The sequence below is a fragment of the Panicum virgatum genome, chromosome 5N (genome assembly GCF_016808335.1).
Source record: "Panicum virgatum strain AP13 chromosome 5N, P.virgatum_v5, whole genome shotgun sequence".
NCBI classification, from domain to species: domain Eukaryota; kingdom Viridiplantae; phylum Streptophyta; class Magnoliopsida; order Poales; family Poaceae; genus Panicum; species Panicum virgatum.
The window spans coordinates 64,112,567-64,139,539 of NC_053149.1; the positions used below are offsets into that span (position 1 = coordinate 64,112,567).

General features: G+C 51.1%; 3 protein-coding genes across 3 annotated transcripts; 2 read left to right on the forward strand and 1 right to left on the reverse strand.

The window, feature by feature from the left end:
- Positions 1–4,601: 4,601 nt before the first annotated feature.
- LOC120674425 (transcription factor DIVARICATA-like) lies at positions 4,602–6,361 on the reverse strand. The gene is made up of 2 exons (XM_039955609.1): positions 5,863–6,361; positions 4,602–5,740 (listed from the first exon to the last, which is right to left on the reverse strand). The coding sequence occupies exons 1-2, from the start codon at positions 6,312–6,314 to the stop codon at positions 5,314–5,316; spliced, it is 879 nt and encodes a 292-aa protein (XP_039811543.1). The 5' UTR covers positions 6,315–6,361; the 3' UTR covers positions 4,602–5,313.
- Positions 6,362–10,949: 4,588 nt separating this feature from the next.
- Positions 10,950–20,150, forward strand: LOC120673282 (pentatricopeptide repeat-containing protein At2g41080-like). The gene is made up of 3 exons (XM_039954051.1): positions 10,950–11,738; position 12,396; positions 17,858–20,150. The coding sequence occupies exons 1-3, from the start codon at positions 11,124–11,126 to the stop codon at positions 19,177–19,179; spliced, it is 1,938 nt and encodes a 645-aa protein (XP_039809985.1). The 5' UTR covers positions 10,950–11,123; the 3' UTR covers positions 19,180–20,150.
- Positions 20,151–21,468: 1,318 nt separating this feature from the next.
- LOC120673281 (leucine-rich repeat extensin-like protein 3) lies at positions 21,469–22,967 on the forward strand. Its single transcript, XM_039954050.1, has one exon. It carries the CDS (start codon positions 21,484–21,486, stop codon positions 22,624–22,626), a length of 1,143 nt encoding a protein of 380 aa, XP_039809984.1. The 5' UTR covers positions 21,469–21,483; the 3' UTR covers positions 22,627–22,967.
- The last annotated feature ends 4,006 nt before the right edge of the window (positions 22,968–26,973 follow it).

Here is a 26,973-nt window from a genome sequence, read left to right on the forward strand (position 1 = left end):
GCCAGCAAGAAACACAGGGAAGGACAACACACTCAAACCACAAACCTAAAGAGCCCACTCCAGCTTACAACTGAACCTGCAAAAAAAAATGCTACAACATCACTATGGTTGCCCAGCATCCGTCACCGCATCAAAGACCCCGATGGCAAAGCATCCGCCAAAGTTGAAGAAGAACGACGACAGCACCATGGCGGCAAAGCATTCGCCCGAATAGAGTATAGGTGGCAAAGCATCCACCCAGAGAGCACGACCAAGGCGGCAAAGCATCCGCCCGAAGCAAATCTCAACTAACAAGACGGCAAAGCATCCGCCTGAAGCAAATCTCAGCCAACAAGACGGCAAATCATCCACCAAATTGTAACGATGTGAGCAACCAAACTGATGATGGCGAAACGAAACAAAGGCAGGACGAAGAAGATGAAGACAACCACCACCATCACCAAGCCAAGAACGACGCCTCAACCGGCCGGCAGAGCTTCAAATAAGACGACGCCTCCAGGAAGGATGTGACGCCACTGACGCCACCGTCGCCCGACCAAAGTGGCCTAGGTTTTCACCTGCAAAGCTTGCCGGAGAAGTAGAAGGAGGGGTAGTCAATGACGCCTTCAACAAAGTAAACAATGCCGACGGTGTCGCCGTCATCGGCCCACAAGCAGGCAAACGGCTTTCGCCTGTACCCCAGATCCCCCAGAGCCCCAAGAATCATGCCGCTGTGCAGCCGCAGGTAGCCCCCCGAGAGCGGCGCCGCCACCTAGAGGGGCCCCATAAGATGACCACGGCGGTGCCACGGCCGGAACCGTCCTCCGCCGAGAAGCCACCTCCCAACCTCAGCGCCTAGAAGCCCATGGAGACGCAGAACCGCCCGGGTAGGTCGATGTAGAGGGCGTCGAGGTCGACCGCAGCCACGCCGAGCCGCACCCCGCACACCAGGGCGACGGCCATGGCGGCCACGAAGCCGACGGCGCAGGAGCGGTGAAGGGGCGGCAACGGGGCTCATCCCCATCTGGGACGCGTAGATCCAGCAAGGAGATGGGCAGATCCGGCCGCGGACGGCACGGATTTGGCCACCGGCAGCCGGCGTCGAGCCCGGCGGCGGCGGCAATGGTGTCACCGGAGAAGGGGCTGAATAGAGTCACTTAGGTCTGAGCGGGAGAAGTGTGGAGGTGGGAAAGGAGAGAGGGAGGAGGGAGGAACGGCGGGGCCGCCGCCGCCGCCGCACCTTCGTATATATAAAAAAGCTCTCAGGCTTCCTAAGGGGAACTATGTCCAACTGTTTCAGCTTAATAATTCTGCTATTCTACATTATGTTATGTGAAGACTGCAAAATTTAACCTGCTTGCAACTCAACCATGGAGAACAGAAACATGTCATCTGAGGTGGAAGTTCAGAGTTTGCTGCACCTGTTAAATATACTCTTAACTGCTATACCAAATTTGAGCCTGGTACAAGGATTACTTCCTAAAATTATGAAGGAAAAAAGGTCTAGCTTTTACTGTATGAAAGAAGTTTCAAACAGGTAGCTATTTACTATCCTCTCATTTATCATTGTTGCACCTCTGATCTTTCTCCTTACTATTGGGTTCCATCGTCAGTCTTACCTTCTACATGCAGTTAAGTTTAACTGTTGCATTGTGATAGTAGATGGCCCCTATGTCACGTCCTTTAGGGGAATTCATTTCCCTTTTGAATTTACATTGACAACTCGGTAGAAAGGTCTAATCCTTTGTGATGTTTGTCTTGGTACCAGTTTCAAACAGCTCATTTTATAACCTTGCAATTCTGGAGTTTCAATGTGTCAAAGCGAGGTCTTCTATGGAGTGTGAGTTATCAAGTTTGGAACTACTGGGAATATTTATCTCAGTTGCTGACCGGTTGACATCAAGCTGTTAGAATCCAAGGTATTTGGAGATAAATATTTCAGTGGCATCTTTGTCAAAGGGATGGCTTCTGTCGGTTGCGTCGGAATATGGATGCGCTGCATATGACCACAGGGATCCCACTGGCCACTGGACACCAGCAGAACACGTCGAGGAGCAACGAACTGGTCGAGTGGAACAATCTGATACGTCAATGGTATGTCACAGATCCATGCTGGTATGTCTGTTCTTAAACAATGCACTTCACCAGTTATCTGACTGCTCCGGTGAGACAAACTCAAGTTATAACACTTTCTGATTGCACTTTCCTCTAAACAACCCGTAGGAAACTATATATGTCTACCTGCCCAGCTCAATAATTCTGCTATTCTACAGTAACTGATGTGAAGACTGCGATATTTTAGTAGTTTCTTGCAAGTCAACCAAGGTGGAAGTTCAGAGTTCGCTGCACCTGTTAAAGATGCCCCAACAGCTATACCAAATTGGAGTGCAGGTGCATGCGCCACTTCCCCCAACTACGGGGGACAAAAAAAAGCTTCCTTCTCCTAGTGCGCTCTAGGTAAGTGATGACATTGTTCCTCAGCAATTACACATGGCTGTTCTTCCTCTTTATATTTGCTTATTTATTTTCCTCTCGGTTGTGATATATGTTTTGCCGGTATTGCGAGAGGCACGTCCCGGTGGTCCGGCGCTGGAAAGGGGCGGGGGCGTGTGGAATCTGGAATCTCCGCGCTCCGCCTCTATTTCCCCAATTATTTCGCCCATTTGCGGAATCCGAACATTTGCCCGAGGGAAAGGCGGACGTGACGCCCAAAAGCTCCACGGCCCTCCCTCGAGCCCCGATGCTTTGCCACCACTTTCACCCACGCCCAATGGCAGGGTAAAGACCGGAAAGGAGCGCAGCACTCACCTCACCCGCGGTGCCGGCCGGCGCTTTCACCACGCACGAGCAAAAGTCGCCGCCGGCAAAGCCAAAGGCGGCAGCACCCGTACCGGTCGCGGGCCGTGGTGGTGGTGGCTACCGTTGCCGTCTCCCGGGGAGGAGAGGGCGCGCAGGAACCCCGGGGGGGCGTGGCCAGGGGGAGGGGGTGGCCAGTGGTGGAGAGAGAGTGGAACGAAAGCGACCGCGAAACAAAAGCATCCGGTCGGGGGACGGAGACGGAGCACGGGAGGCGCCACCACACCAACGCGACGCACACTGGCTCTCCCCGGCCCCCTCGCGTCGCGTTGGATTCGCATGAATCTCGCGTGTGCCCGGCCGGGCGCGGCGAGTGCTCCCGGGGCCCCGCTCGCTCCCGCGGCTCCAGGCTCCAGCAAACCCCACCCGCGGCAAGTTGCGGCCGGAGCAGCCTGGCCCTGCTGGCCCTCGGCGTGTGGCTGGAGCCAGCCAGCGCAGCGCGGGCGTGGACGCGGGACAGGCAGGGGGGGACACGCCATGATCCGCAACACGGCGAGAGGCGGGCGAGGCAGTAAAGGCGAGCGGGATTAAACAAAACCGGGGATTCAGAGATGCAGCACCAGGCGTGTGAGTTTTCAGGCGCTTTTGCGCTTTTGTCCTGACAAGACGAGACAGCCCATTCGCTGGCGAACGGGCTATCAACGGCTCAACGCAGCGCGATCTGGGAGTGAGGGGAACTGGACTGGGACCGTGGGAGCGAGGGCGAATGATGCAGGAGAAACCAAGGCTCCGACTGCTTCAGGTCAGGTGCTGGGCTGCTGGCGAACGAACCGGGGACGTGACCCAACTGAATTTCCCTGCGAGAGCCGAGTCAGACGCCACATGAAGCAAGTGGCACTGACACCCCTTTTCCGGTCTGCGGCGGCCTCTTCGTTCTCGCTACGCGCTCCGCCGGGATCGCCGGCGGGCCGAGCGACACGGCGAGGCAGGCCACCGGCCGAGGCTGGTCGGTGGGGCTGGTGCGTTCTGGACACGGAGTAAAGAGAATCAGGCGAAGGACACCGGCCACGGATTTCGGATTCCATTCACAGCACGCACATAGCGAGCGGCATCACCATCAACCTCGAGCGATGATGCGCTGCCGGCTGCCGCCTCTCTCTGTTCTCGGAAAGGCCTCGTTTTTGTATTCCTGGCGCTGGGAAGATGAGCGCGCCCACTACGGGCGCCCCCCAGCTTAGCAGTGTGCGCCACCAAGGCCTCGAGTGGATCCGCACATCCGGCGACGGTCATGTGCCGGCGCGTGCAAGTTGGGCGCCGGGTGAATCTTGGCAGCGGACCCCTGCTGCCTGCACAGTGTGCACCCATTGACACTGAACAGGGGGAGGTGTGTGCCTCTTCTCTTCTGTATGGGGGCCATTGGCCGGGCCATGCCCCGGCCTTGCTTTGGAATAGAAAGAAAGAAGACGGTGGGGTGGGGAAGACGGGAAGAGACTATTGGGGCATGTGATGCCTTCTTGTTCGGTGGACCTCCAACTCAGCGCCTACTGCTGCGTGCCAGCCACTATCAGGCAGGCAGGCAAGCCCTTCTTGCAACCTTCACTTGAGGTCTTCTAGCTGAAGCTGGTCTGGAGAGATCAATCAGAACCTCTCCTGCCGCGATTGGCCAACAGGGCAGCAGGGGCAACATCTGCGTATGGGCAGCAAGAGCAAGAACCATGCGGCTGAATTTTTTTATTTTTTTTCTTGCTCCTCCGACGAGCGGCAGGTGAAAATTAAACGGCCGGGGTCACATGAACGGCAAGTACGGCACTTCCACATGGAGGAGACGACACAGGTTATAGTTATATATTGGCAGCCAGAGAGTCCACAGTGGGACGGACCAATCCCCGGCCGGATCACGGCCGTGTTTCAGGTTCCTATGGCTTCTACAGCGACGGCGATCAGCAGAGATTGGGAAAGTCAGCGAGAGCTGAGCGGATCTGGACTTTCTGATGGCAGTGCAACATTGGCGGACAAAAACCTTGCGAGAGACCATACAAGCATCACACACACTCTGCCCTGGTGCCACCCCCATCGCCACCTGACAGGAGCGCTACCATTACACACCAACATTACAGTAACAGACCGGTACAGAAATCTTGAGAGGCCCGGTGATCCTGATCGAATCCTGATCCAAGCCGCCGCCGGTGACGCTGGAACCTCATCGGATGCTTGCTTATTCGGTACGGTGGGAGTTCTTGGGCCCTGTGCTCGCGGTTGAATCTATGTACGCTGAGCTGAACTGAAACTGGACGCTGGAACGGCACGCCCGTGGCCTCTCGGATCGCGGTGAACACGGAGCTCCGGGAGGTTGCTCCGGCTCCGTCACTGTCATCTTCCCACGGGACGCGCCATGCCATCTGACCGATACCCCAGACGCAACCGACTCTGCAACCAACCGAGCCGAGCAAGACGGCCTGCGACCTGGCCCGTTCCATCCTTGACGCCCGGGAGGGAGCCGTCCTTTCCTCCGCGCGGCTCTCGCCGCCCCGTCACAGCTCACAACTGCCCCGCCTCGCATTGCATCCGCAGGAGGACCGAGTCGTCGAAGCCGAGGCCGCCCACGAGCGCGCCCTTGGGCTCCAGCTTCACGTTGCCGTAGGGGTGCGCGTGCGCCACGCCGAGCGGCGGCGCGAAGGGCTTCACGTCCACGAGGGCGCCGAACTGGCCGGCGGCGGAGGGGTTGGTGGCCGCGGACGGCGGCGAGGGCGACGGCGAGCCGTTGCCGCGGTCCTCGTCGGGGAGGTTCACGGTGGTGATGTCGTGGATGCTGGAGCGGCGCTTGTCCTTGCCGCCGGAGTTGAGCCGGATGAAGTACTTCTGCGCGTGGCTCGCCACCTGCGTCGGCGTCCGCGTCGTCACGTACTTGCGCGAGATGGTCCTCCAGTCCCCCTTCCCGTACTTCTTCAGCCCCATCAAGAACAACCTGAGAGACGAAACGAAATGAGTTCGCCATTTTAGCGGCAAGAACGCGAGCGGGTCCATCGATCCTGCCACGACGATGGTAGTTCTGGTGGGTCGGGGGGGGGGGGGGGGGGGGTGTCTTACCTGTGCTCCTCCTCCGTCCAGGGGACGCCCTTCTTCCGCTCCTGGTCCGGGCCGCGCGCGCGCTTGAGGCAGTAGCCGCGCCTGAACACGCCGTCGCCGCCGTCCCAGTCCTCCAGGGTGAACCCGGACGAGGGCGGCGAGCCGCTGTAGCGCGGGAACGGCACGAGCCCGGCCTCGATGTAGCCGACGTCGTTCTCGAGGTCGTTGTAGTGGTTCACCACGTCGACGACCGTCTTCCGGGGCAGCATCGCCGCCACCTTCTCCCACCGGTCCGGCGCGTTGCGGTCGACCCGCGCCAGCGCCTCCTCGAACAGCTTGTTCTCCTCCGCCGTCCACTCGTCCCATCTCCCTCCGAAACCCGCGTGCCGGTCCTGCCAGAGGCAGGACGGCTGCCCGGAGAAGAAGGGCGCCGTCGGCGGAAGCAGCACCTGCGCCCACGCCTCCGCCATCATCTTGGCCGCTGGCTGGTGGCGAGGGAGGGAGGGAGAGAAGTAAAAGGGCGAGGTGGAAGGTGGCGTGAGTATATAGGGGAGAAGTCTAACCAGGGGCGCTTTCTCACCGTAGATCCCTGGTAAATTTGATATTTACTTCAGTTAGCTTTGCTTAGACTTCACTGGTCAGTTTCTCTGTACAGGTCAGGTATGTCCAGGGAAGCTTTTGTGTAGTTGCAGATGGCGTTTGCGTACCTGCATTTGTTTATTGGCCTTGCCTGCTGCTTTTCTCCTCTTTTCTTTAATCCTTGCTCTAGAATAGTTTCTTATTCGTTATTGTCAAAGCTAGTTTTGCATTTTATTTATGCTTCGTTGCTGTTTTCCACATGGGTGTAAGGAGTAAGAACAAAGCCACAGAAAGTTCAGAGTAGCAGACAAAAAAATGCTACTAGCTCTTAATATCTTAAATGAAATGTCCTGCAAGAAAAATCATACAGAAATTGGCCCAAAACTCTTCCTAGAGATTGCTTTGACCCAAGCACGCATAAGTTTTTTTTTACCTAGCGATGTTTCTCCTACTATGAATATCATTGCTGCTCGATTCATTGAACTGCATGTCCTGGGCCTAGGTCACATGGAAGAGCCGTTTTTCTGCAACCACCTCGCTGTCCTTCGTGTGCTCTTTGCGCAAGCACAGGAAGTCAGGAAGAGCGAGGGTACAATTAATTATTCCGGTGCATGCATGTAATTTTTGGTGCTTCTACAATGTTGCGCAGATGCCATATCTGCAAGTGCTGTCCGAGTACGCACCTGCATATATTACCAACCTAACTGATGGACCACCTTAACAGTGGCACACACAAATGAGAGATTCCACCCCCATTATCATACCGTCTCCTTCCGCGGCCGACTCTCACGCTTGCTTTGTGCGCACCCCAAAAATAGAGGTTTGATTAGGCACTGTAACGCAAGTGAGAATATCTTTTTTTTTCCAACTGAAGTGGGAATATCTTAGATACATTTAGTGACACTTTTTTTTCCTAATGACCTATTAAGAATTCAGGCAATGCAAACATGCATTCCTTTTCCCTAGATGAGAAAAAGCCAGGTAAAATCCTTTCCTCTTTCAAACCAGCAAAAGCTCTTATCAAAATGAAAAAAAAAGCAGCAGCAAAAGTCGGCTGATCCGCTTGTCAAGCAGCTGAAGATCAATATGCGAGTACTCCCTCCGTTCTTTTTTATATGACACCGTTAATTTTTTTTCTTCAACTTTGGCCAATAATATTTAATTAATCAGTTAGTTAAATGAAGTGAAATGAATACATTTACGTCTATTATCAAGAGTCTCTTGAATCTAACTTGAAGATTTGGCTGTTTGTATAAATATTTGTAGAAAAGACAAATAATCAAACGAAGAAAAAAAATCAATAGTGTCATATATTTAAGAACAGACGGAGTAGTAGCAGGCATGTAGAGCGAGAGACACTGCCGTAAGAATCGAGGTCGGCGGCGCATTGCTTCGGCCTTCGGAGCCTTGGAAGCATCCGCACATCGAACAAGACAGTGTCGCCATTTCCATTTTCTACCACCCGCAGTGGGTGCGGTGGCTCCATGCGCCGCCTATATTCTGGCACCGACCTCGCAACGCCCCGCCGCCGCCCGCCGGCGATGTCTATCCGCTCCCCGCGGCGCGATCGGATCGACGTTCCTTTCAGTCACCTGTCGCGGCAATTCTTAACACATACTAGTAGATGAGCATATAGATACTAATGAGCTGATGATCCAACGATGGATGAGAACAAATCGCTAGGGTCCGCCACCAGTCACGCAGCCTGGCAGGACGGGAGAAACTTGCAGCGGGTTGCAGTAGTTTACTAGTGCTGACGAGGCTCGGTTCACGTTCGCTGCGTGTGAGGCTAGATGGCGAGCGGCGCTCGGTGGCCGGCGGCGGGTTGGGGGTGTCCGGCTCCGGGACCGCGCCAGCCGCCGTAACCAACCAACGTGCGGACCTGGATCTAGGGATGCAAGCGGGGCGGGTTTTGCCGCGAACCCGTTATCTCAGCCCGCGCCGCAAAACCGCATGGCCCGCGCCGCGAAACCGCATTGCCGAAGCGGACGATGCGGCTCTGCTCGCGGTGCCCAGCGGCGCCGCAACCCCGCGTACCATCCCTTCCGGCGTGGGCAATTCAAGCTTTTGCTCCGCTTCTTCTTCACCGAATTAACCTGCAGTAATTCAAGCTCTGTTCTAGTCCGTGCTCTTCTCTCCACCGACAGAAGCACAGCTGCAGATCAATTCCTTCCCACGTAAGAAGCAAGCAAATCCACCGGCTCCAAATCCCTGCTTCTTGCACTACTCGTCCGTCCCTAAATCCAAGCACGAGAACGGTGTAGCTCTCCAATCCCTGCAGTGCTAGCAAGCATTTGGCTCCCCTTCTTCCAATTCAGCAAAGCAGGCCAATTACTGAAGCTTCTTCTCTATGCAGCAGAGCCAGCGAAGAGCATGGCGGCACCGGCAGCCAACGCCACTCCAATGGGCGAGGAGTGCAGGGGACACCGCGACAGCGACGGCGCCGCACGTCAATGCCGACAGCGTATCCAAGCTAGCTCTCCATCGTCCCGCTGGTGTTCCTCATCCTCTACGAGGTCTTCTTGGCCGTTCGGAATCGAGGATAGCGTGGGCGCGGCGGAGCCACTCCTTGCCCTTGCGGGCTCCCGGTTCAAGCTCCACGGCGAGCTCCATGGCCGCGGGACGCTCCACCCCCGTTCCCCCTCCTTAATCGCCGAGCAAGTGCGGGGGCGTGCGGATACGGATTGCTTTATGCAACCAGGAGGTCACCTCATGATGCAATGCTGGTGCTTGTTGGAGTAATGGGCTTGGCCCATTACTTCTAAAGCATTAAAAGAATTTAAATCCCACTATTAATGCTAGGGAATCAATGCTTAATTCTGTACCGGGAATTGAGGAGGATCTCAACCGACTTAAAAAGTGGACTTCGTGTACACCACTTGTGAAGCCGGTAAGAGAAGAACGGTGAACCACACGCGCGCGCGCTCGCTCGCCTCGCCGGGCCGTGGCCGAGGCGAGGCGAGGCGAGGCGCGGCCGGCGGTGCGGTGCGCGGCCGGACGTGACGTGCAGGTGCCGGTGCGGTGCGAGGCGAGGCGAGGGGCCGGACGTGACGTGCAGGTGCCGGTGCGGTGCGAGGCGAGGCCGCGGTGCGACGTGGATGTTTTGCAGTAAAAAGTATTAAAACAGAGGGTTAATGTCGTCACTAATGACCGGACATTGAAGGCTCTTTACGACGTCCAGGTTCGTTGAACCTGAGGCACATTAACTATGTCGTCACTAATGACCGGATATTGAAGGCTCTTTACGACGTCCAGGTTCGTTGAACTTGAGGCACATTAACTATGTCGTCACTAATGACCGGACATTGAAGGCTCTCTACGACGTCCAGGTTCGTTGAACCTGAGGCACATTAACTGCCGCTCATCAAAACCATTCATGATGTCCAGATTCGTTGAACCTCAGATGGCGAGCGGCGCTCGGTGGCCGGCGGCGGGTTGGGGTGTCCGGCTCCGGGACCGCGCCAGCCGCCGTACCAACCAACGTGCGGACCTGGATGGCTGGATCCCTCGCTGTCACGGCCCACGCCGGGGGGCGGCCCCCGGCCGAACCTGATGTGACCAACTACCACCCACCCCTGGCCTGAGGCCCTGAGTCCCTGTCTCGCTCGCCGTCCCGAACTGCGGCCCAGGCCGGGGGGACGGTGGCTGACGCGGTGCGGGGATCAGCTAGCCCGTCCGGACGCGAGCGCCGTGTCGAACGGAGATTGGGAGCGCCGGCGCGCGGCCCCCCGCGACTTGGCGCGGAAGTCGCGTGCGGGTGCGGCCGTGCCTTCTACTTTTTCAACGGCCATGATGCTGGGCTGACGGGATCTCGTGCGGGCGGCCGCTGCGTCTAGCCAATTTTTCAGCTGCTGTGCTTCAGTTTCAGCGTGTGCTATCTGGCAAGTTTTGTACGCGCAAGTTCTTTTTTTTAGAAAGTAAACACGCGGTGGCCGCTGCGTAGTTGCCATCTAAGCAATGCGTACAAAAACAACAAAGTCATATCGTACTGAAATCCAATCAAGAAATGAGCAAAGTATAATAACATACTACATTCCCTTCCAGGTTCGTCTAGAGGCAACGCATCTAGTGATCCACGGTTCAGAATAATACGGTACATCCCTTTGTCCATACACAAAATGGCACAGTGGATCCTCGCTTTGAATTCATCCTTCCAGCATATGTAGTAGTATACTAGTATATACTACTTAAGTAGCCGACGGAGCAAATGAAAACATGACCGTACGGGCAGTATATTATTTTTCTATACTGACCACTTTGTTAGATTTAATATGATGAACCTGTTCGCTGTTATATGAGTCTTTGACTCGTACGGTTGGCTTGGAGCCTTGGACGAACCTACTAAGCAAATTTCATCATCAACCAAAAAGTTGTGGACTTGACAAATAAATCATGCTGAAATTAGACCCATGACAGGCCCATGTAAGGAATATAAGCCAGCCCATCGTTGTAACGGCTCGCGTCTGGGCCTCCATGCGTCGTTGCATCAAAATCAGCTCCTCACTGCTCAAAAAAAAAAAAAAATCAGCTCCTCACTGCTCCCGGCTACTCCCCGTGCCGCGGTCCCGCCGACGGCAGCCTCGCCTCGCCCGAATGGCTCAATCCACGGCTTGATCCGATTTGCTCCATTGCCAAACACATCTCCCCAGCTCGCTATACTCGCGGTAGCCGCGCTTGCCACCATCGCGGCTTGCGACGATCGCATGGCCAGGCCAGCTCTGAAGAAGCTCGGCACCGGACCACCAGATGCCAGAGAGGAGATCGTCCGCCTCTGCTCCAGAGGCCGCCTCAAGGAAGCTCTGCACCACCGCTTCCATGAGGGCCTCTGGTCGGAGCCCAACCTCTTCTCCCACCTCTTTCGGGCCTGCCGTGCCCTCCCGCTCCTCCGCCAGCTTCACGCCTTCGCAGCCACGTCCGGCGCCGCCGCCGACCGGTTCACCGCGAACCACCTCCTCCTAGCTTACGCCGACCTGGGCGATTTCCTCACCGCGCGCAATCTGTTCGAGAGAATTCCGAAGTGGAATGTTATGTCCTGGAACATTCTCATCGGGGGTTACATCAAGAACGGTGACCTGGAAACCGCGCGGAAGCTGTTCGACGAAATGCCCGCGAGGAACGTGGCGACGTGGAATGCCATGGTCGCCGGACTCACCAACTCTGGACTCAACGAGGAGAGCTTGGGCTTCTTCCTTGCCATGCAGAGGGAGGGAATGCAACCTGATGAGTTTGGCCTCGGGAGCTTGTTCCGGTGCTGTGCTGGGCTCAGGGATGTTGTGTCTGGGCGGCAGGTCCATGCATATTTTGTGCGGTCTGGACTAGTGTAACACCTCAGGGATTAATCACTCATAATTAAGACTAAGCCTAGCCATTAATTTTGGAGAAAAACCTAAACGATAAAACTCACTGATCAAATTTTCTTGGCTCAGTTCAGTCTGACCGGTCGGGCGACCGGTCTGACCGGTTGAACCTGTTTTGTGGATTTTGGGCCCACATCACTTAAACTACTCTTCTCTCTCAACAACTCACTCACCCTCACCAAAGCCAGCTCGAGCCCGAGCTCCCTCTCCCTCCCCTCTCACCCCAAGCCCTAAACTCCCCAAATCCTCCCTTTCCTTTGATTCCCAAGGCCAAGGAAGGATCAAACCGGCGTGGGGGAGCTTCCTCTTCGTGATTCCCTCCCTAGGGAGCTGAGGATCAAGTTCTTCGCGAGGGAAAAGGTCATCCAAGGTAATTTAGTTAGGGATGGTTCGATTTCCTTTTCTAGATGGTTTTAGGTATTTTCCTTTGGTCAAAAACGTCCAAATGTATCTAAGTGTATAGAAGAGTTTTAGAAGTGGTGGCCGATTTTCGCCGCATCATGGATTCCAGCTTTTGGTCTGAGCAGGACCGGTCTGACCGGTCGGATGGACCGGTCTGACCGGTAGCGTGGCTAGGTTAAGTAGGACCGGTCTGACCGGTGAGGCAGTGGCTGAGAGGGTCAATTAGGTAGTTGTTGGTGCAATTAGTTAGGAATTTTATTTGGATATTTGTTATTTCTAATTTTTATAAATCATGCATGCATTCTCATGTCATATGCATATGCACACGTGTAGTATACGAGGTGGTTACGGAGCCATCGAAGCCGCTAGAGCAGGCCCAGCAGGAGGAAAAGCGTGAGCACCAGGGCCAAGGCCCAGTGGACCCTAGCACTGATCCGCAGACTCAAGGCAACCCCCGGTGCACATCCTATTATTTGAAATTATGACACATATATATGTATTTATTACTTGTGCATTACGTTTCAGGAGTTGATTGGAACCCTAGTTGCATGATCCATAGGTTCCCTTGAGTTATACTAGTATGTATAGGACGATAGAAGTGCTATGCTTAATGGTTCTCGGTAGAAGACGAGTGATCCCTGGTCACTCGCGAGAAATAGGATGATTAGAAGTCGAGTAATCTCCGGTTACTCGCGAGATACAAGATATATTAATATTTCAGTATATGAGTGAAGCGTCCCCTCATAAGAGAAGACTTAAATGTGTTACAAACATCAGTCCCAGGAGGCTGATGACACATTTATTACATCAGATGGTTCATTACCGTACAACTCTACGCGGTAGTGAGCAGAGGAGCGCCACTATCGCGAGGATTACAATCCATACACGCGCAACGATATTAAATATAAAAAGAAAATCATCAGAGTCTTGCGCCATACGGTATCTTCTGCGGGTGACCCTAATCCACAGGCAAGGCTGGGTGCAGGACGGTACCCCTACTCAACGTCGTCGGGTACGAAGTCTGGATCTTCTTCTGTAAAAATAAAGAATGGGGTGAGTACAAATGTACTCAGCAAGTCCAACCACACCCACGGAGGGGGGTTAAACAGAATATCATGCACATAGTAAATCAAGGATAAGGCTAGGGTTTGATTTGCGGAAAACAATATTTTATGCAGGGGTTCGTTTGAAAGAAAGCATTTTTAAAACCAGTTTTCTTATACTGACTAACACCAAGGGTTGATCCTCACAGGATCCAAATTTTAAGACTGCTACCGGACTCCTCGTCCGGCGTTGCACACGGCACAATTGCCGGACACATTTCCAAAACAACTCACGCCAACCCATCCCGTAGTAAACACTAGTTGTGAGACCACACCGTAACTCGCCCAGTACCGTGGGCACGGACTATTCGAATAGGTTTTTAACTCTGCATAGGTGTGCAACTTTACCCACAAGTGGGGTACCACAACACGATCACCTTAGTGTCGGTGCAGATCCCAGCAAAGCCATTACCCACCTTAACTAGACCTGACTAGCCATCACAGGATGCACCAAGGGGTCGTCGACCTTTCACCTAGGTTTAACTGGGGCATAAGTCACACGGGGTTTATCCCTTTTCCTTAGTCACCCGTTGCTCTCAGCTCTCCTGATGGCTATCAGACTAACTAGTGGGATTTATGCTAAGTTGTTGCCCATACAACGGTCGAGTGGTTTGCACGAAAGTGGAGTTAGGTGAGATGTAACACCAGCTCGGTCCTTAAGGGTGACAAGATGGATATCTCCCTTCCTTGCCCTGCCACACCGGCACGAGCACACCAAACGGCAGATCACACTGAAATGCCATCCATCCCGTCTAGACTCATCTTTCGAAAATCCACTTTTATTCCTTCCCACACACACACCTTTTCTTTATAAAACAATTGTATAAAGTAGCAGGTCCTAAGCGTTCTAGTATCGATTAACGTCCAAGCAAAATCAGACATTAATCTAGGTGGTCAAGGAATGGTTATCACAAATCAAGGGGTGGCTATCCAACCGTATTTTCATGCAAACAAAACATATGCGATTTTGTAAAACAGGCCAATATGTTGTGTTTATAAAAACTAGGACAAAACATGCAACAAAGGATGGGATTGAACTTGCCGTCTTCGAAGCCTTCGGGGAGATCCTGGTCGAAGCACTGTCCTTCGGGCTCGGGGTCGCGGAGCTGGTCCTCGTTCACGGTCTCGCAGTACTGCTCGTCAACGGGCTCTCCTTCGTTCACACCGTGGTCTACGACACGTACAAACAAACACACAATCAAGAAAAAGAAATATGAGTTTTATTGTTGAGATCGAATCGAAAGTAACAAGATATGGAGTTCGGGGTAATATTTTTGGGCGGTTTCCTAATGGCATGGCCAAAACTATGTTATGAGAGGTGTGGTAAAGTTTTAGGTCGATCCGGGGTCGTTTGGCGCATGAAATGATAGGTTAGTTAAGGGTTTAGGGGTTAAATAAGGGGCCAGGGACCTGTTTGTAATTAGTTTTGAAAAGGGAAGGACTAGATTGTAATTTCCAAAAATATCTGGGGTTCACTGGAAATATGCAGGGGCATCTTTGGAATTAAGTTTATGGTGGTAGGGTTTATTTGCGAATAAGAAAGTGGGAAAGGGTTCTTTTGCAAATGAATTAGAGAGGTGGGAGGACTCTTAATTAAATTGAATAAATAGGAGGGGGTTTTGGGCAAATGTGCCCCCCTCTCCTTTCCCCCGACCGCAGAACAGGGGAGGGGGCGGCGCGTCGCCGGTGGCGGCCCTGGGCCGCGGTCTGGGCCCGGGAGTGGCTCGGGGGTGAGGGAAAAGGGAGGGGGAGTCGCGGTGGGTCGATTCCCCGACTCAATTCGAGCGGGGGTGGCCTGTGGAGGCGTGGCCATGGTGGCGGGCGGCGGCCGGCGGGTGGCGCGTGTGGCGGCGGCACTGCAGAGCCTGGCGTCGGCCGGGTTTAGGGGGAAAAGCATGAGGGAGGCGAGGAGGTCCTATTTCCCTCTTTACCTCGAGCAGAGACGGTGCTAGGGGGGTGGAGCGACGAGAGCCGGCGGCGGCGGGCTCGGGAGTTCGGCGTGGCGGCGCTGGTGCTCGGGGAGGGGCTTGTGCGGTGGCTTGTGGAGCTCGGCAGCGAGGGGAGGGGCCTCTTTATAGTCGCGGGAAGGCGGTGGGGAGGAGTGCGAGGCGGTGGCGGGTCGGTGCCGGCCGGTGAGCATCGCGGGGCGCCATTAATGGCGCTCCGGCCGCTTGCTCGTGTCGTGGCGCGGCGGCGCGGGCGGCGAGGCGTCGCTGGGTGATGGGATGTCTCGGGCAGGCTTGGCGAGCGGGCCAGCGGTGCTGTGCAGCTTGACGGCGAAAGGCGCGACGATTATGGCCGCTCGTGTCGCGCGTGGGCGTGCACAGGAGCAGTCGGCGGCGAGGGCGGGGCGCGCACGTGGGCTCTGCTTCACGGCTCGGGTGTTGAGGCAGGCCAGCGGCAAGCGGCGCGGCGGCGACCGTCGCGGCGGGTGGCCTGGCCGTGTGGAGCACGTGTGCGCGTGGCACGGCGGGGCGTGCTGCGTGCCGGTGCCGTGGCGTGGCGCGTGCGTCCCGGCTCGGTGTGGGCGTGTGGGCGGAGCGGGGAGCGCGCGCGGTGGTGGTGGCGCACGGGGCCGGTGTTGTGGCGAGCCCGAGCGTGTGCGCGTGCGTGCGCGCGCGACGTCGCGGCGGTTCGCGCGGCGGTGCGCGAGCGGGGCAATGGCGCGGTGGAGAGCGTTGGCCAGGGGCGTGCGGAGCAGGGGTAGGCCGGAGGCATGGCCAGCGTGCGCGGTGGCGAGCTGCCCAGCAGCGCGCGCGGGGAGGAGAGAGGGGCGGCGCTGGAGCGGCGGTGCGGGCAGGAAGCGAGAGAGGGGGGCCAGTCCAAGCGCGCGGCAGAGGGAAGGAGAGAGAAAAGGAAGGAGGGAGGAAAGGAAAAGAAGAAAAGAAAAGAAAATGGAAAAAGAAAAGGAGGGGAGAGAGAGAAAAAGGAGAGGGGGTGGAGGGATTCGCGCCGCGATCGCGGCGCCCGGTCGGCCATGCGCGGCGTCGAGCACGCGCGCGGTCGGGCGCGTCGCGCGGGTCGAGGGCGAACAGGGAAAGGACCGGGGGTTGGAAATCGGACACAGGGAAAGATCTCCGGGAAAAAGGGTTCGGGGTTTAGGAGGGTTTTGAGCTCAACGATGAAAAGAAATCTTGAAAAAAAATTATTTAGCGTGTGATTTAGTTGGTAAATTTTCCGGGATGTGATAATGAGTTGTTGAATTTGATATGTAATGAAATGGAGAATTGAGACCGGACGGGAAATGATGAGGATATGTAGGTATGACAGTAGGACAGGATTCCTGGGTGTCTTAGTCCCGTCTGAGTCGGTTAAGGGCCGTACCGTTGTTGGCCCTGCTGATCATGTTTGAATTGTACTAACCGCATACCGGGAGTAGGAGGTAGTCGAAATCGGTAAGCCGAGTACTGCCTTGCTTCGAAAGTACATGAACCCACACCCAACTCCTGGGGTAGTCGAGTAGTCGCGGAGAAATGAGGATGCATTGTTTACTTTTGGTGGTCTCACGTTGAGGTTGGCTGACCATATGTCGTTGGGCTGGTTCCTGTATTTCGAGGCGGGGAGGGGAATGGTTGGCATGTATAGTCCGACGGGGCAAATACGTGCCGTATTGGTTAGGTCCACCTTGCAAGGTTAAATCGGATCGATTCGCCGTCAGTCACTCTCGGATATGAGCACCTTGGTCACCGAGTCACATCGTAGTGCTATGATGGGAGGATAAGTTATATGTATATGAAAATTATTACCTTGAATTAATATTCATTGCACCATCATGTTTGTTAGAGTTGGTCTATGCAAATGTTAGATTAGAGTTAAATTATATAGAATTTGGGGCTAAAATCATGAAAGTAAGGAATTACTTTAGTCGCTTTTCTGCCAAATAACTACCAGCCAGAAGCCTTGCATGTCTAGGTATGTGGAATAAGTTATACCCACTGGTCGGGTAAGTCTTGCTGAGTATTAGTTGCTCAGGGTTGTTGTCACCATTAATTTGTTTCAGGGCACCCCAACATTGATTTCTGCCTCTGCTGCGTCAAATTTATCCGCCGAGATGCAGAGGGGTGGGAAGTGGTGGATCGAGACCCTTAGATCAGGGAGTTGGCGGGTTGCACGTTTGCAGGAGGGGAGTGCGGCCCCTCAGTTTTTGTTGGACCGACCGGTATTCATGCAGGGGGTTCATGTAGGCCGGTTTGACTGGTTGTGCATAGGCAGAAGTGTAGAAGTAGTGAAGTGTCGACCCGTTTTCCTTTTATTCAATCTCGGATTTCTATGGTTGTAAAACTTGTAAATTATGTATGTATTTGAACCCGCTTGGTAAAACTATTGTATCTAAACTCGTGTTGTAAAACTTATGTTTTATTGCCTTATGTCGTTTTGTCCCATAATTTCAAGTATGTGTCGTGCTTGTACTATCTGCGCCCACCTTCGCGTGGGACTACCGGTGTTGTTTCGATCGGGCCGTGGGTTGAGAAAGGATCGCCGAATTAAGTCATTAAGCTAATGCGTCCGATGTGTTCAAATGACGGTCATTACGCTTAATTTGGAGTTTTAATTTGGCGGTTCCGTCACAACTAGACACGGACATGTGTGTTGGGAGCTCACTGGCACACATGTACATGCGGTGTGGTTTTCTTGAAGAAGGGGAGACTGTTCTCCGAATGCTGCCATCGCTTAACATTGTGTCATGCAATACCATAATTGCTGGAAGAATGCAGAATGGAGACTCAGAGGGTGCTTTCGAGTTTTTCCGCATGATGAGAGGTGTTGGCGTGGAAGCAAATGCAGTCACATTCGTGAGTACCATTAGTTCTTGCTCGGACTTGGCAGCTCTTGCACAAGGTCAGCAGGTTCACGCACAGGCTATCAAAGCTGGAGTCGACAAAGTTGTGCCCGTCATGAGTTCTCTTGTGCATCTGTACTCTCGATGTGGGTGCCTAAGTGACTCAGAAAGAGTTTTCTTTGGGTATAGTGGTACAGATCTTGTGCTGTGCATGATCTCAGCTTATGGATTCCATGGGCATGGACAAAAGGCAGTGGATCTGTTCAAACAGATGATGGCTGGAGGTGCAGAACCCAATGAGATTAATTTCTTGACCTTGCTATATGCATGCAGCCATAGTGGTCTGAAAGATGAAGGCATGGATTTTTTTGAGCTTATGACTAAAACTTATGGACTGCAGCCAAGTGTTAAACACTACACTTGTATTGTGGACCTTCTTGGACGTTCAGGTCTCCTAAATGAAGCGGAGGCCTTAATCCTGTCAATGCCTGTGCGTCCTGATGGGGTCATATGGAAGACACTACTTTCTGCTTGTAAGATCCAGAAAAATTTTGACATGGCCGAGAGGATAGCAGAACGTGTCATTGAGTTGGATCCTCATGATTCTGCCTCTTATGTTCTTCTTTCAAATATTCGAGCTACCAGCAGCAGATGGGAGGATGTCAGTACGGTAAGGGAAACCATGAGGAAACATAATGTGAAGAAAGAGCCTGGTGTTAGCTGGGTGGAGTTTAAGGGTCAGGTTCCCCAATTCTGCGCTGGAGATAAATCACATTCAAGGCAACGAGAGATTGATGAATGCCTGGAAGAAATGATGGCCAAAATCAGGCAATGTGGGTATGCACCAGACATGAGCATGGTGCTCCATGATATGGAGGATGAGGAGAAAGAAGTTAGTTTGGCTCACCACAGCGAGAAGTTGGCTATAGCATTTGTTTTTCTGAGCTTACCTGAAGGAGTTCCCATCCGTATTATGAAGAATCTACGCGTGTGTGATGATTGTCATATAGCTATTAAGTTTATCTCTAAAGTAACTGGACGGGAGATTGTGGTCCGAGATGTAAGCCGTTTTCACCATTTCAAAGATGGAAAATGCTCTTGTGGAGATTATTGGTGATAGGTGTAGAGTGCCGTGAAGGCGTGACATACCTTTTGCCTCAGTTGAGTCAAGAAGACTTCCAGCTCTAAATTATCAACAGGTACACCTGTGCAAACCACAAATTTGTTGATTTGTCATTTCCTTAATTACTGGTTTAATAAATGATGTGAAGAAGATTATCATACCACTGAAAATCCCTTGTCTTTTTTTTGTACCCAATCTTTTATATCCTCTATCTTCGAGCAACTTTGAGGTACTGCTACTGCTAGGGATGTAGATGGACAGGCCTATCCACAAATTCACTCAGACCTGATGTACTGATGAGCTCTATGAATTTTGGAACATGAACACGACCCAATGACCTGATGGATTCTCAAAAAAAAAACAATGACATGATGTTGGGTTGAGAAGGAGCTCTTCAAGATAATTGTAATTGTAATAGGGCCACAAACTCTTATAAACTTGTCCTGTTTTGCAGTGCATAGGAACATGGGTTTTGTCCCTAGAATTCTAAAAGAAAAATGGGTGCCTGGTATTTCATATAAATTCTGCACAAGAAGGTTTGGTTTCTGGTGAGTTATTCAGGTCCTAAATACAACTCCTCTCTTTGGAACTAGGATTTATTGCATTCACCCCAGCATTTTGGAATTTTCTGTGCTTGTCTATCAAGTTAAAAAATATTGCGAGTGAAAAAAAAAGCTACAACCTTACATGGTCTTTCAGTCCAACAATCACAACTTTTAGTCTATGATCATCTGTCCGGTGGGCAGACAAGAGGCTACTTTAAACACATATGGAAAGCAAGACTACCCTATAAGATCAAAATTTTCACTTGGTTGCTCGAAAATAAAGTCATTCTTACTAGAGACAACATGGTCAGGAGGAATTGGCCTGGCATTCCCACCTGCTCCTTTTGTTCGCAAATGGAATCTGTAGACCACCTTTTTTTTCCAATGCCCAGTAGCAAGAGTCTCTTGGGGGTCTATTGCTCTGTGCCTTGAAGCAAATGATTTACCAAATGATGTTGCAAGTTATTCTGTTTGGATCAGAAAACATTTGCCTGGTGGTGTTTTTGTTTACCATTTTATCTTTGCTGCAATCACCTGGGCAATCTGGAAATGCCGCAATAAGGCTTGTTTTGACTCAAAATTAATCAAACACCCGGTTGAAATCATATATCATGCTTGCTCCTTCATGTCTTATTGGTCAGGTCTTTACCCACCGGAGATGCAAGGGAAAATACTGGAGGGCGTCAAGGCTTTGCTAGCTTGTGTTCATCGGGCGGTGGTGGTGCAACCAAGCAACGTCCCAAGAATCCTACCTGCTATGACTGAAGATGACAAGGATGAGGAGGCTGCTGATGAATGATCTCCACACGGCGGGGGATGACTAGATCTTGCTTAGTTTAGTTAAGTTGTAATTCGCTGTTAAACTTCTTGGCACTCCTGGGAGACCTGGGAGCTTAAACTCTCGTTTGTTGCTGGCAGGTTGCATGACCTGAAGCAGGTCATGTGACTGACGTTGACGGGTTAAAACGTGTTCCCTCCTCTCGCCCTCTGCTTCTGAACTTCTGTATTTCCGTTATTTCGTAATGGAAATGGGTGATCCCGTCTCGAAAAAACAATCACAACTTACAACTTTTGTGCTTCTCGCACCTGGTGTGCAAATACGTTCAAGTGGTCAACATTTGAATTTTTCACATTTCCAACTTTGTGATATTTGCACATGTTTGTCTTGCTGCATCTAAGAATAAAGTTAATAATTTAGCCAACTGCTGGCTGTAATGATTCTTATAGCCTACCTCTTAGGCTACTCGTATAGTGGTTTAGTCTTCCATCATTAATACATGGCACACATGTCTCTCTCACAAGATTTCTTGGTTTTTATGTCGAAGTCGGCAGCCCACTTTACTTCTCTCTCCTCTCCTCTTTTCTCCGGCTCATCATTTAGCCTGTTTACAGCCTGCTATAATACTTAGCTCTAAAGAAACTGAGAGCCTGTTTGGCAGGGCTCCGGCTCCTCCAGCGGCTCTAGCTGGAGTCCTACCAAACACTTTGAAAGTGGAGCGGCTCCATACTGTAGCATGTGAGAAGGTGGAGCAGCAGCTTTGCCTACGAGAAGATGGAGCCGGTGAAGCCACAAGAATCAGCTCCACCGGCTCTAGTTCCGGTTTCACTTTTTTTTTCCAAGAAACTAGAGTCCTCCCAAACAGGCTCTGAATAATGTGGGAGGCTTGGGGAATAGAGAAAGTAGCGGGCCGGAGAAAGTAGCGGGCCTATTGGGTCTACAGTCTGCTCCGCAATCTTCGTTGGCAGATTTTTAATGGCGGACGCGGCACGATCACTTTCATCAGTTGTCGCCCTTTCCTCGCCCACTCCAGCTGAACCAGTGCCAAAACCACGAGCCCTCGGCCCCTCACGAAGCCAGAGCAGGCCGCTGCTCCGCCGCCGCGCCATGGCTTCGCCGTCGCCCTCCTCGCCCCTCCACCCGCACCAGCACCAGCATCAGCACTCGCTTCCTCCTAATGCTCACCCCCAATTCCAAGTCCCACCGCCTTCGATGCCGCCGCCACCGCCAGCGGCGCCGCCCAAGGCGCTCGACCTGGAGGTCACCGTCGTTTCCGGGAAGCACCTGAAGAACGTCAACTGGCGACGCGGTGACCTCCGTGCCTACGTCGTCGCCTACCTCGACCCCTCCCGCCGCGCCGCCACCGGCCCCGACGACGCCGGCGGGTGCAAGCCAGTCTGGAACGAGCGCCTCGTCCTCCCGCTCCCGCCCCACCTCTCCCCGCACGATCCCTCCATCCTCCTGTCCCTCGACGTCTTCCACTCCAAGCCCTCCGACTCGCCCAAGCCGCTCGTCGGATCCGCCCGCTCGCCTCTCCGCGACCTCCTCTTCCCCACAAACCCTAACCCTAGCCACGATTCCGCGGCCTCCACTCTCGTCAGCCTGTCGCTCCTCCGCCCTTCTGGCCGTCCACAGGGAAAGCTCCGCATCCGCGTTGCCATCCGCGAGCGCTCGCCCCCGCCCCCGCCTCCTGAGCCGCAGTACCCGCCGCCTTCCAGCTCCCCATACTACTTTCCACCGCCTCCGCCTCCCGCCTACTCGGCCCCGCCGCAGTACGGATCCGAGCAGTATTACCGCCCCAGTGGGTACTACTCTGCACCACTACCTCCACCTCAGTATGAGTACACCGGGGGACCCTCCGCACCGGTGGACTACAGCAGGCAGTATGAGCAGAGAGGGAGGACCGGGGGCGGTGGTAGTGGGAGTGGGAGTGGGAGTGAGACTGGAAGGTATGGACTAGGCACTGGACTTGCTGTGGGTGCTGTGGCTGGAACCCTCGGGGGGTTAGCTATCAATGAAGGGGTGAAGTACAAGGAGGAGAAGGCTGCAGAGCGGGTGGAAGAGAAGGTGGTACCTTCTGGGAGGGATGGTTACAGCGAGTACCGTGGCGAATATTGAACGGGAGCTTGTGTGGGAGTGAAATTGAGGATGCACTGTGAGTTGGTTCTTCTTTCCTACCTGTGGGAATAGTCACAGTGTTAGTTTACGATTTGCTCCATATATGTATATATTTGTGCATGTTGTGGATCGTTTTGATGCCTATGAAGTAATTTGTATGAAATATTTGGTTTGTGCCATGAAGGTTTAATGTTTTACTTTGATGGTGTACTTGTGTCTTGTTTTTGGGCCTTACCGTTTTCTGCAATTGTACTATCTGTTTTTCCTTGTATCTGGTATGTTGAAATTGTTGTATATAGTATACTCATTAATAATAATTATACTGCTCTGCTTTCCTTGTATCTGGTGTGTTGAAATTGTTGTGTTTGGTTCTTTTTTGGCAACCAGGAATGATTAGAGTTGTCACATGTCAATGTAAAGTGCAATTTGGAAAAGACTTTGTGTCATAGATTGTAGGGGAGTTTGACCCAGATCTGGGCAATGATTAGAGTTGCTAGCCTTACTCTGGGTAAGGGTGAGCAGAGATTTTCATGCTTTTGAGATAGAATCCCTAACAAGTATTTTCTTACCCATTGGCAATGCTGGCCAAAGGATGGCAAGGGAACTAAACTTCAACTGCATCACTTATTCTGGTTTAGGCATGTAGATTTCTAAGGGCTGTCTGCTTAGATATTTTGTAAAAGCTCTGACATGATGTGTGTTATTGCGCAGTTGATCTGATGATTGAACACAAGTTATAGTTTTCTTAAGTAGGACTACTGCATGCGGCATGCCCACAATTGATTGACCGAACTGCTAAGGTTACTCTTGAAACAACCTTGTTTATGGCAGAGTCAGACTCTTCTGGAACCATATGAACTTTTATTCTTTATTGGTAGTTCTATCGAGTTTTTTTTGTCATTAACTCTTTCGTCCATCGCTTATGGGAATAAAATTGTGCCCTCACTAAACCTAGACAGGAGGTTATAATACTTGACAATCTTATTATGGCATATCTTATTCGTGGATTATCTCTCCTAAAGGTCATATATTTGTTTTCTTCCCTTAGTTCAGTGTTATGCCTGAAACCAACTCTGACAAAATGAGGGAGTTTATACAAATACCACATAACAGTGACCTTTCACAATCCAGTATATGCAATTTTGTGATGCCATATGCTAATCTGAGGTAACATCGAAAATCCCTTCTCCATATTTTGGCAATTTTGAAAAGGAGCAGAAAATAATAGATTGAAGGGAAGCATCATGGCATCACATAATTGCATATACCAGAATGTGAAAGCTCAATTTTGGAATCGCATTTGTATAAGCTGATTACTAAGCTGAAGTGGCATCCCCTCATGACTATCTTATTTTCTTTTTTGCTTATTTCTTAACAGTAGAACTCAACTAAATTCAATCCAATCCACTTGCCAGTAGATAACAGCCATTATTTTGCAATATTCTTTAGATTAATGTCTATATACCATTCTGGTGATAAGATCTTGATTCGTTATTGATAGCATTCTTTATTGCTCCCTTGTCCAGATGTTGTCGGATCACTTCCCCTTTTGTGTCGTTGACTGTGTATTTTAATTTTCTGCGTTAAGAAAATGGATATTCGAATGTTTACCATCATGTACTTATTTCTATGTTAAACTTATCTTGAAACTTCTTGTGTTCTGGCTCAACTGTCTGAAGCTTTTGTTCAAGACATGTTTGTTAGCATGTGAACACTTACCACTACCTTTTCAGGGATTTATCATGTGCGACTGGACCGCCTAAGGTCATATTTGGCTGATTCTAATTCAGAGAATAGAGAATATGGCCCAACATATTTATGCATATAAATACTTCACATATACTTGATTGTCTTTTTTTTTGTGTGGTGGTGGTGGGGGGGGGGGGTGAGTTGTCCACCTCTGCCCATATATGTTTACATGTCCTTTTCACCTGCATGGCTGTGGTAGGGTTTACCTTGAAGTCATGATCTTAAATAGATGTAGCTTATGCTGTTTTTAAAGCTTCCATGTCGAAATCCTTGTTTTTTAAAATTCTTTTGAATCTTTAGGAACTTGAGTACAACATACATGAAAGATTAGAAGAACCATGAAGCAGTTACATAGGCATGAGTACATACTTGCCCTGTTATTAAAACGACGTTTTCACGACGTGAAAACGACGTTTTCACGAGAAAACGTTCATGTGAAACGGACGTTTAAACGTTAAAACGGACGTTTAAACGTTAAAACGTCCATCGTTTCATTAAAATCTACCCTCCATTCGTTTCAACGTTTTATCGTGCTAATAACCTTGCATACTTGAAGATGCTTGCTTTAGTACCCAGTATCTACTTAGTTGTAAGCTTTCGCTAGCACAGGCATGCGTACAATTTCTTTTCTGGGTCCTTTTTGTACTAGAGATGTTAGCAGGACGTTGGATCTTGCCAAGCTTTGAGCCTTAGCCACAAATTTACTGTCTCAACTAGGCATATCTTACTGTTGACTGTTGTGGCTGGTAATATTAACACACTGTTAGCTTGGCTGTAGCCGGTGCCTGGTGCTGATTTGTTATAAGAGAAAAGTATTGCTGGTTGATTTTGATTTGGTACGAGAGAAAAGTACTGCTAGCTGGTTGGCTGACAAGCCAAGCGAACAGAGTGGACTGTATGTTTACCAGTCTATGGATAGGTCAACACTAGATAGAATCGAGAAATTTAAAAGTAACCGTTTCTGATGGCGTTCTTCATTCAGCATAGAGTGGGGAGTTTTGTTGTGCTAGTAAATAGTTTGTCACGGTTTGAATCCATAATAATGTGGTAATGGAGCCTCCATGGCTCCATTGGTGGTTCCTTGATATTTTTGCGATGCTATTAGCAACATTGGAAGACAATACTAATGTGGTAATGGAGCCTCCAATGGGTGGTTGCTTGATATTTTTTTGAAACTGTTAGCGACATTGGGAGGCAATACTAACCTCCAAAATTTGTTTATCAATTCCTATTGCAAATGGATGGAAAGAACTGGTCATCTGAATGGGTTGGTTTAGGTTTTCAGAATGCGTTCTGGGAGTGTGGTGCTATTGCTTTGTTCGTAGTTTGAATCTGTGCATGTGGTTTCTTGGCTGACAGTAACGAGCCAGCAGACATCAGAGTCTAAGCCCTTGTTTAGATGCGTAAAAGGGGAGTTGTAAAGTACTGTAGCATTTTGTTTGTATTTGGTAATTATTGTTCAGTCATGGGTTAATTAGGCTTAAAAGATTCATCTCGCAAATTACAGACAAACTGTATAATTAGTTATTTTGCTTAGCTATATTTAATACGTTATGAGCACGTTCAAAGATTCGATGTGATGTGGAATCTTGTAAAATTTTGGAATTTTGAAGGGAACTAAACAAGGGGTAAATCATATTAACAGTTCAATCTATAATTTTATATATATAGTACGAGTAACGAGTTTGGCAACTACCTTTACGTATGTATTAACTACACATACTGCAGTTTGTGAGCGTGTTCGTCTGTGCTGTGTTTCGTACAAGGAAAAAAACTACATACTGTGGTTTTTATTTAATTTCAGTTGCGGGTGTCATTACCTTATCCTTTGTTGAGTGCTGAACCTTTCGTTTTCATTTCCTCTGGTAGTTTTGAAAGCAACACATTCTTTCAAAAGTTCTATTTAGTTTGTCAGTTTATTATTATTAAATAAATGTTTCAATCGAGCGCTGTTGCTTTCATTTTTCTTTCGGTATCATTTTGTGATGATATTTATTCAGTTTCGAAAGCGACTCTTCTTTTCTTTTCTGTAGAGGAGAGCTACAGCTCGTCGGTCTCGAACTAATCCAATCTCTCTCCCTGACATGGACGAATCAACAACGTTTAAATTTTATATTGTTAAAAAATTGTAGTACAAATTTATGTTCCAGCCTCTACATCTACTATCTGCGAACGACACGATTTTTATTCGACTGGTTTGTTTTATATGCAGGCTCTTCCATTCTCTATTCTTTTCTTATCTATATGCAGGCCCATACATCGCCATGCCATGCCTGTTTTATAGTGGCCCACATAATTCAGTCTGCTGCCGTGGCTCACATGCACTCGTCACAGACCGAATTCGGCCTGGCGCGGCCACCATCCCTCCTGAAAAGAAAGACAATATGGGCCGACCTGCTTAACTGTTTATAGTTCGACGACGACCCGCGTGGCCCGGTCTGTCCGCAGAACAGCCGATGATCCCGGCGTCGACACGTCGGCCGGCGAGCTCCTGCTGATAAGCACCACTCCTCCGCGGCCATGTCTTCGTCACAATGATGCCGCGCGTGACCTTTTCATGCCAACAGGTCGACGTCTCGCGCGACCGATTCGGGCAGA

Coding starts and splice junctions, on each gene's coding strand:
- LOC120674425 (XM_039955609.1), bottom strand. CDS start 6,314: ATGATGGCGGAGGCGTGGGCGCAGGTGCTGCTTCCGCCGACGGCGCCC. Junction 5,741..5,862: donor TGGACGGAGGAGGAGCACAG/GTAAGACACCCC, acceptor TTCGTCTCTCAG/GTTGTTCTTGATGGGGCTGA.
- LOC120673282 (XM_039954051.1), top strand. CDS start 11,124: ATGGCCAGGCCAGCTCTGAAGAAGCTCGGCACCGGACCACCAGATGCC.
- LOC120673281 (XM_039954050.1), top strand. CDS start 21,484: ATGGCGGACGCGGCACGATCACTTTCATCAGTTGTCGCCCTTTCCTCG.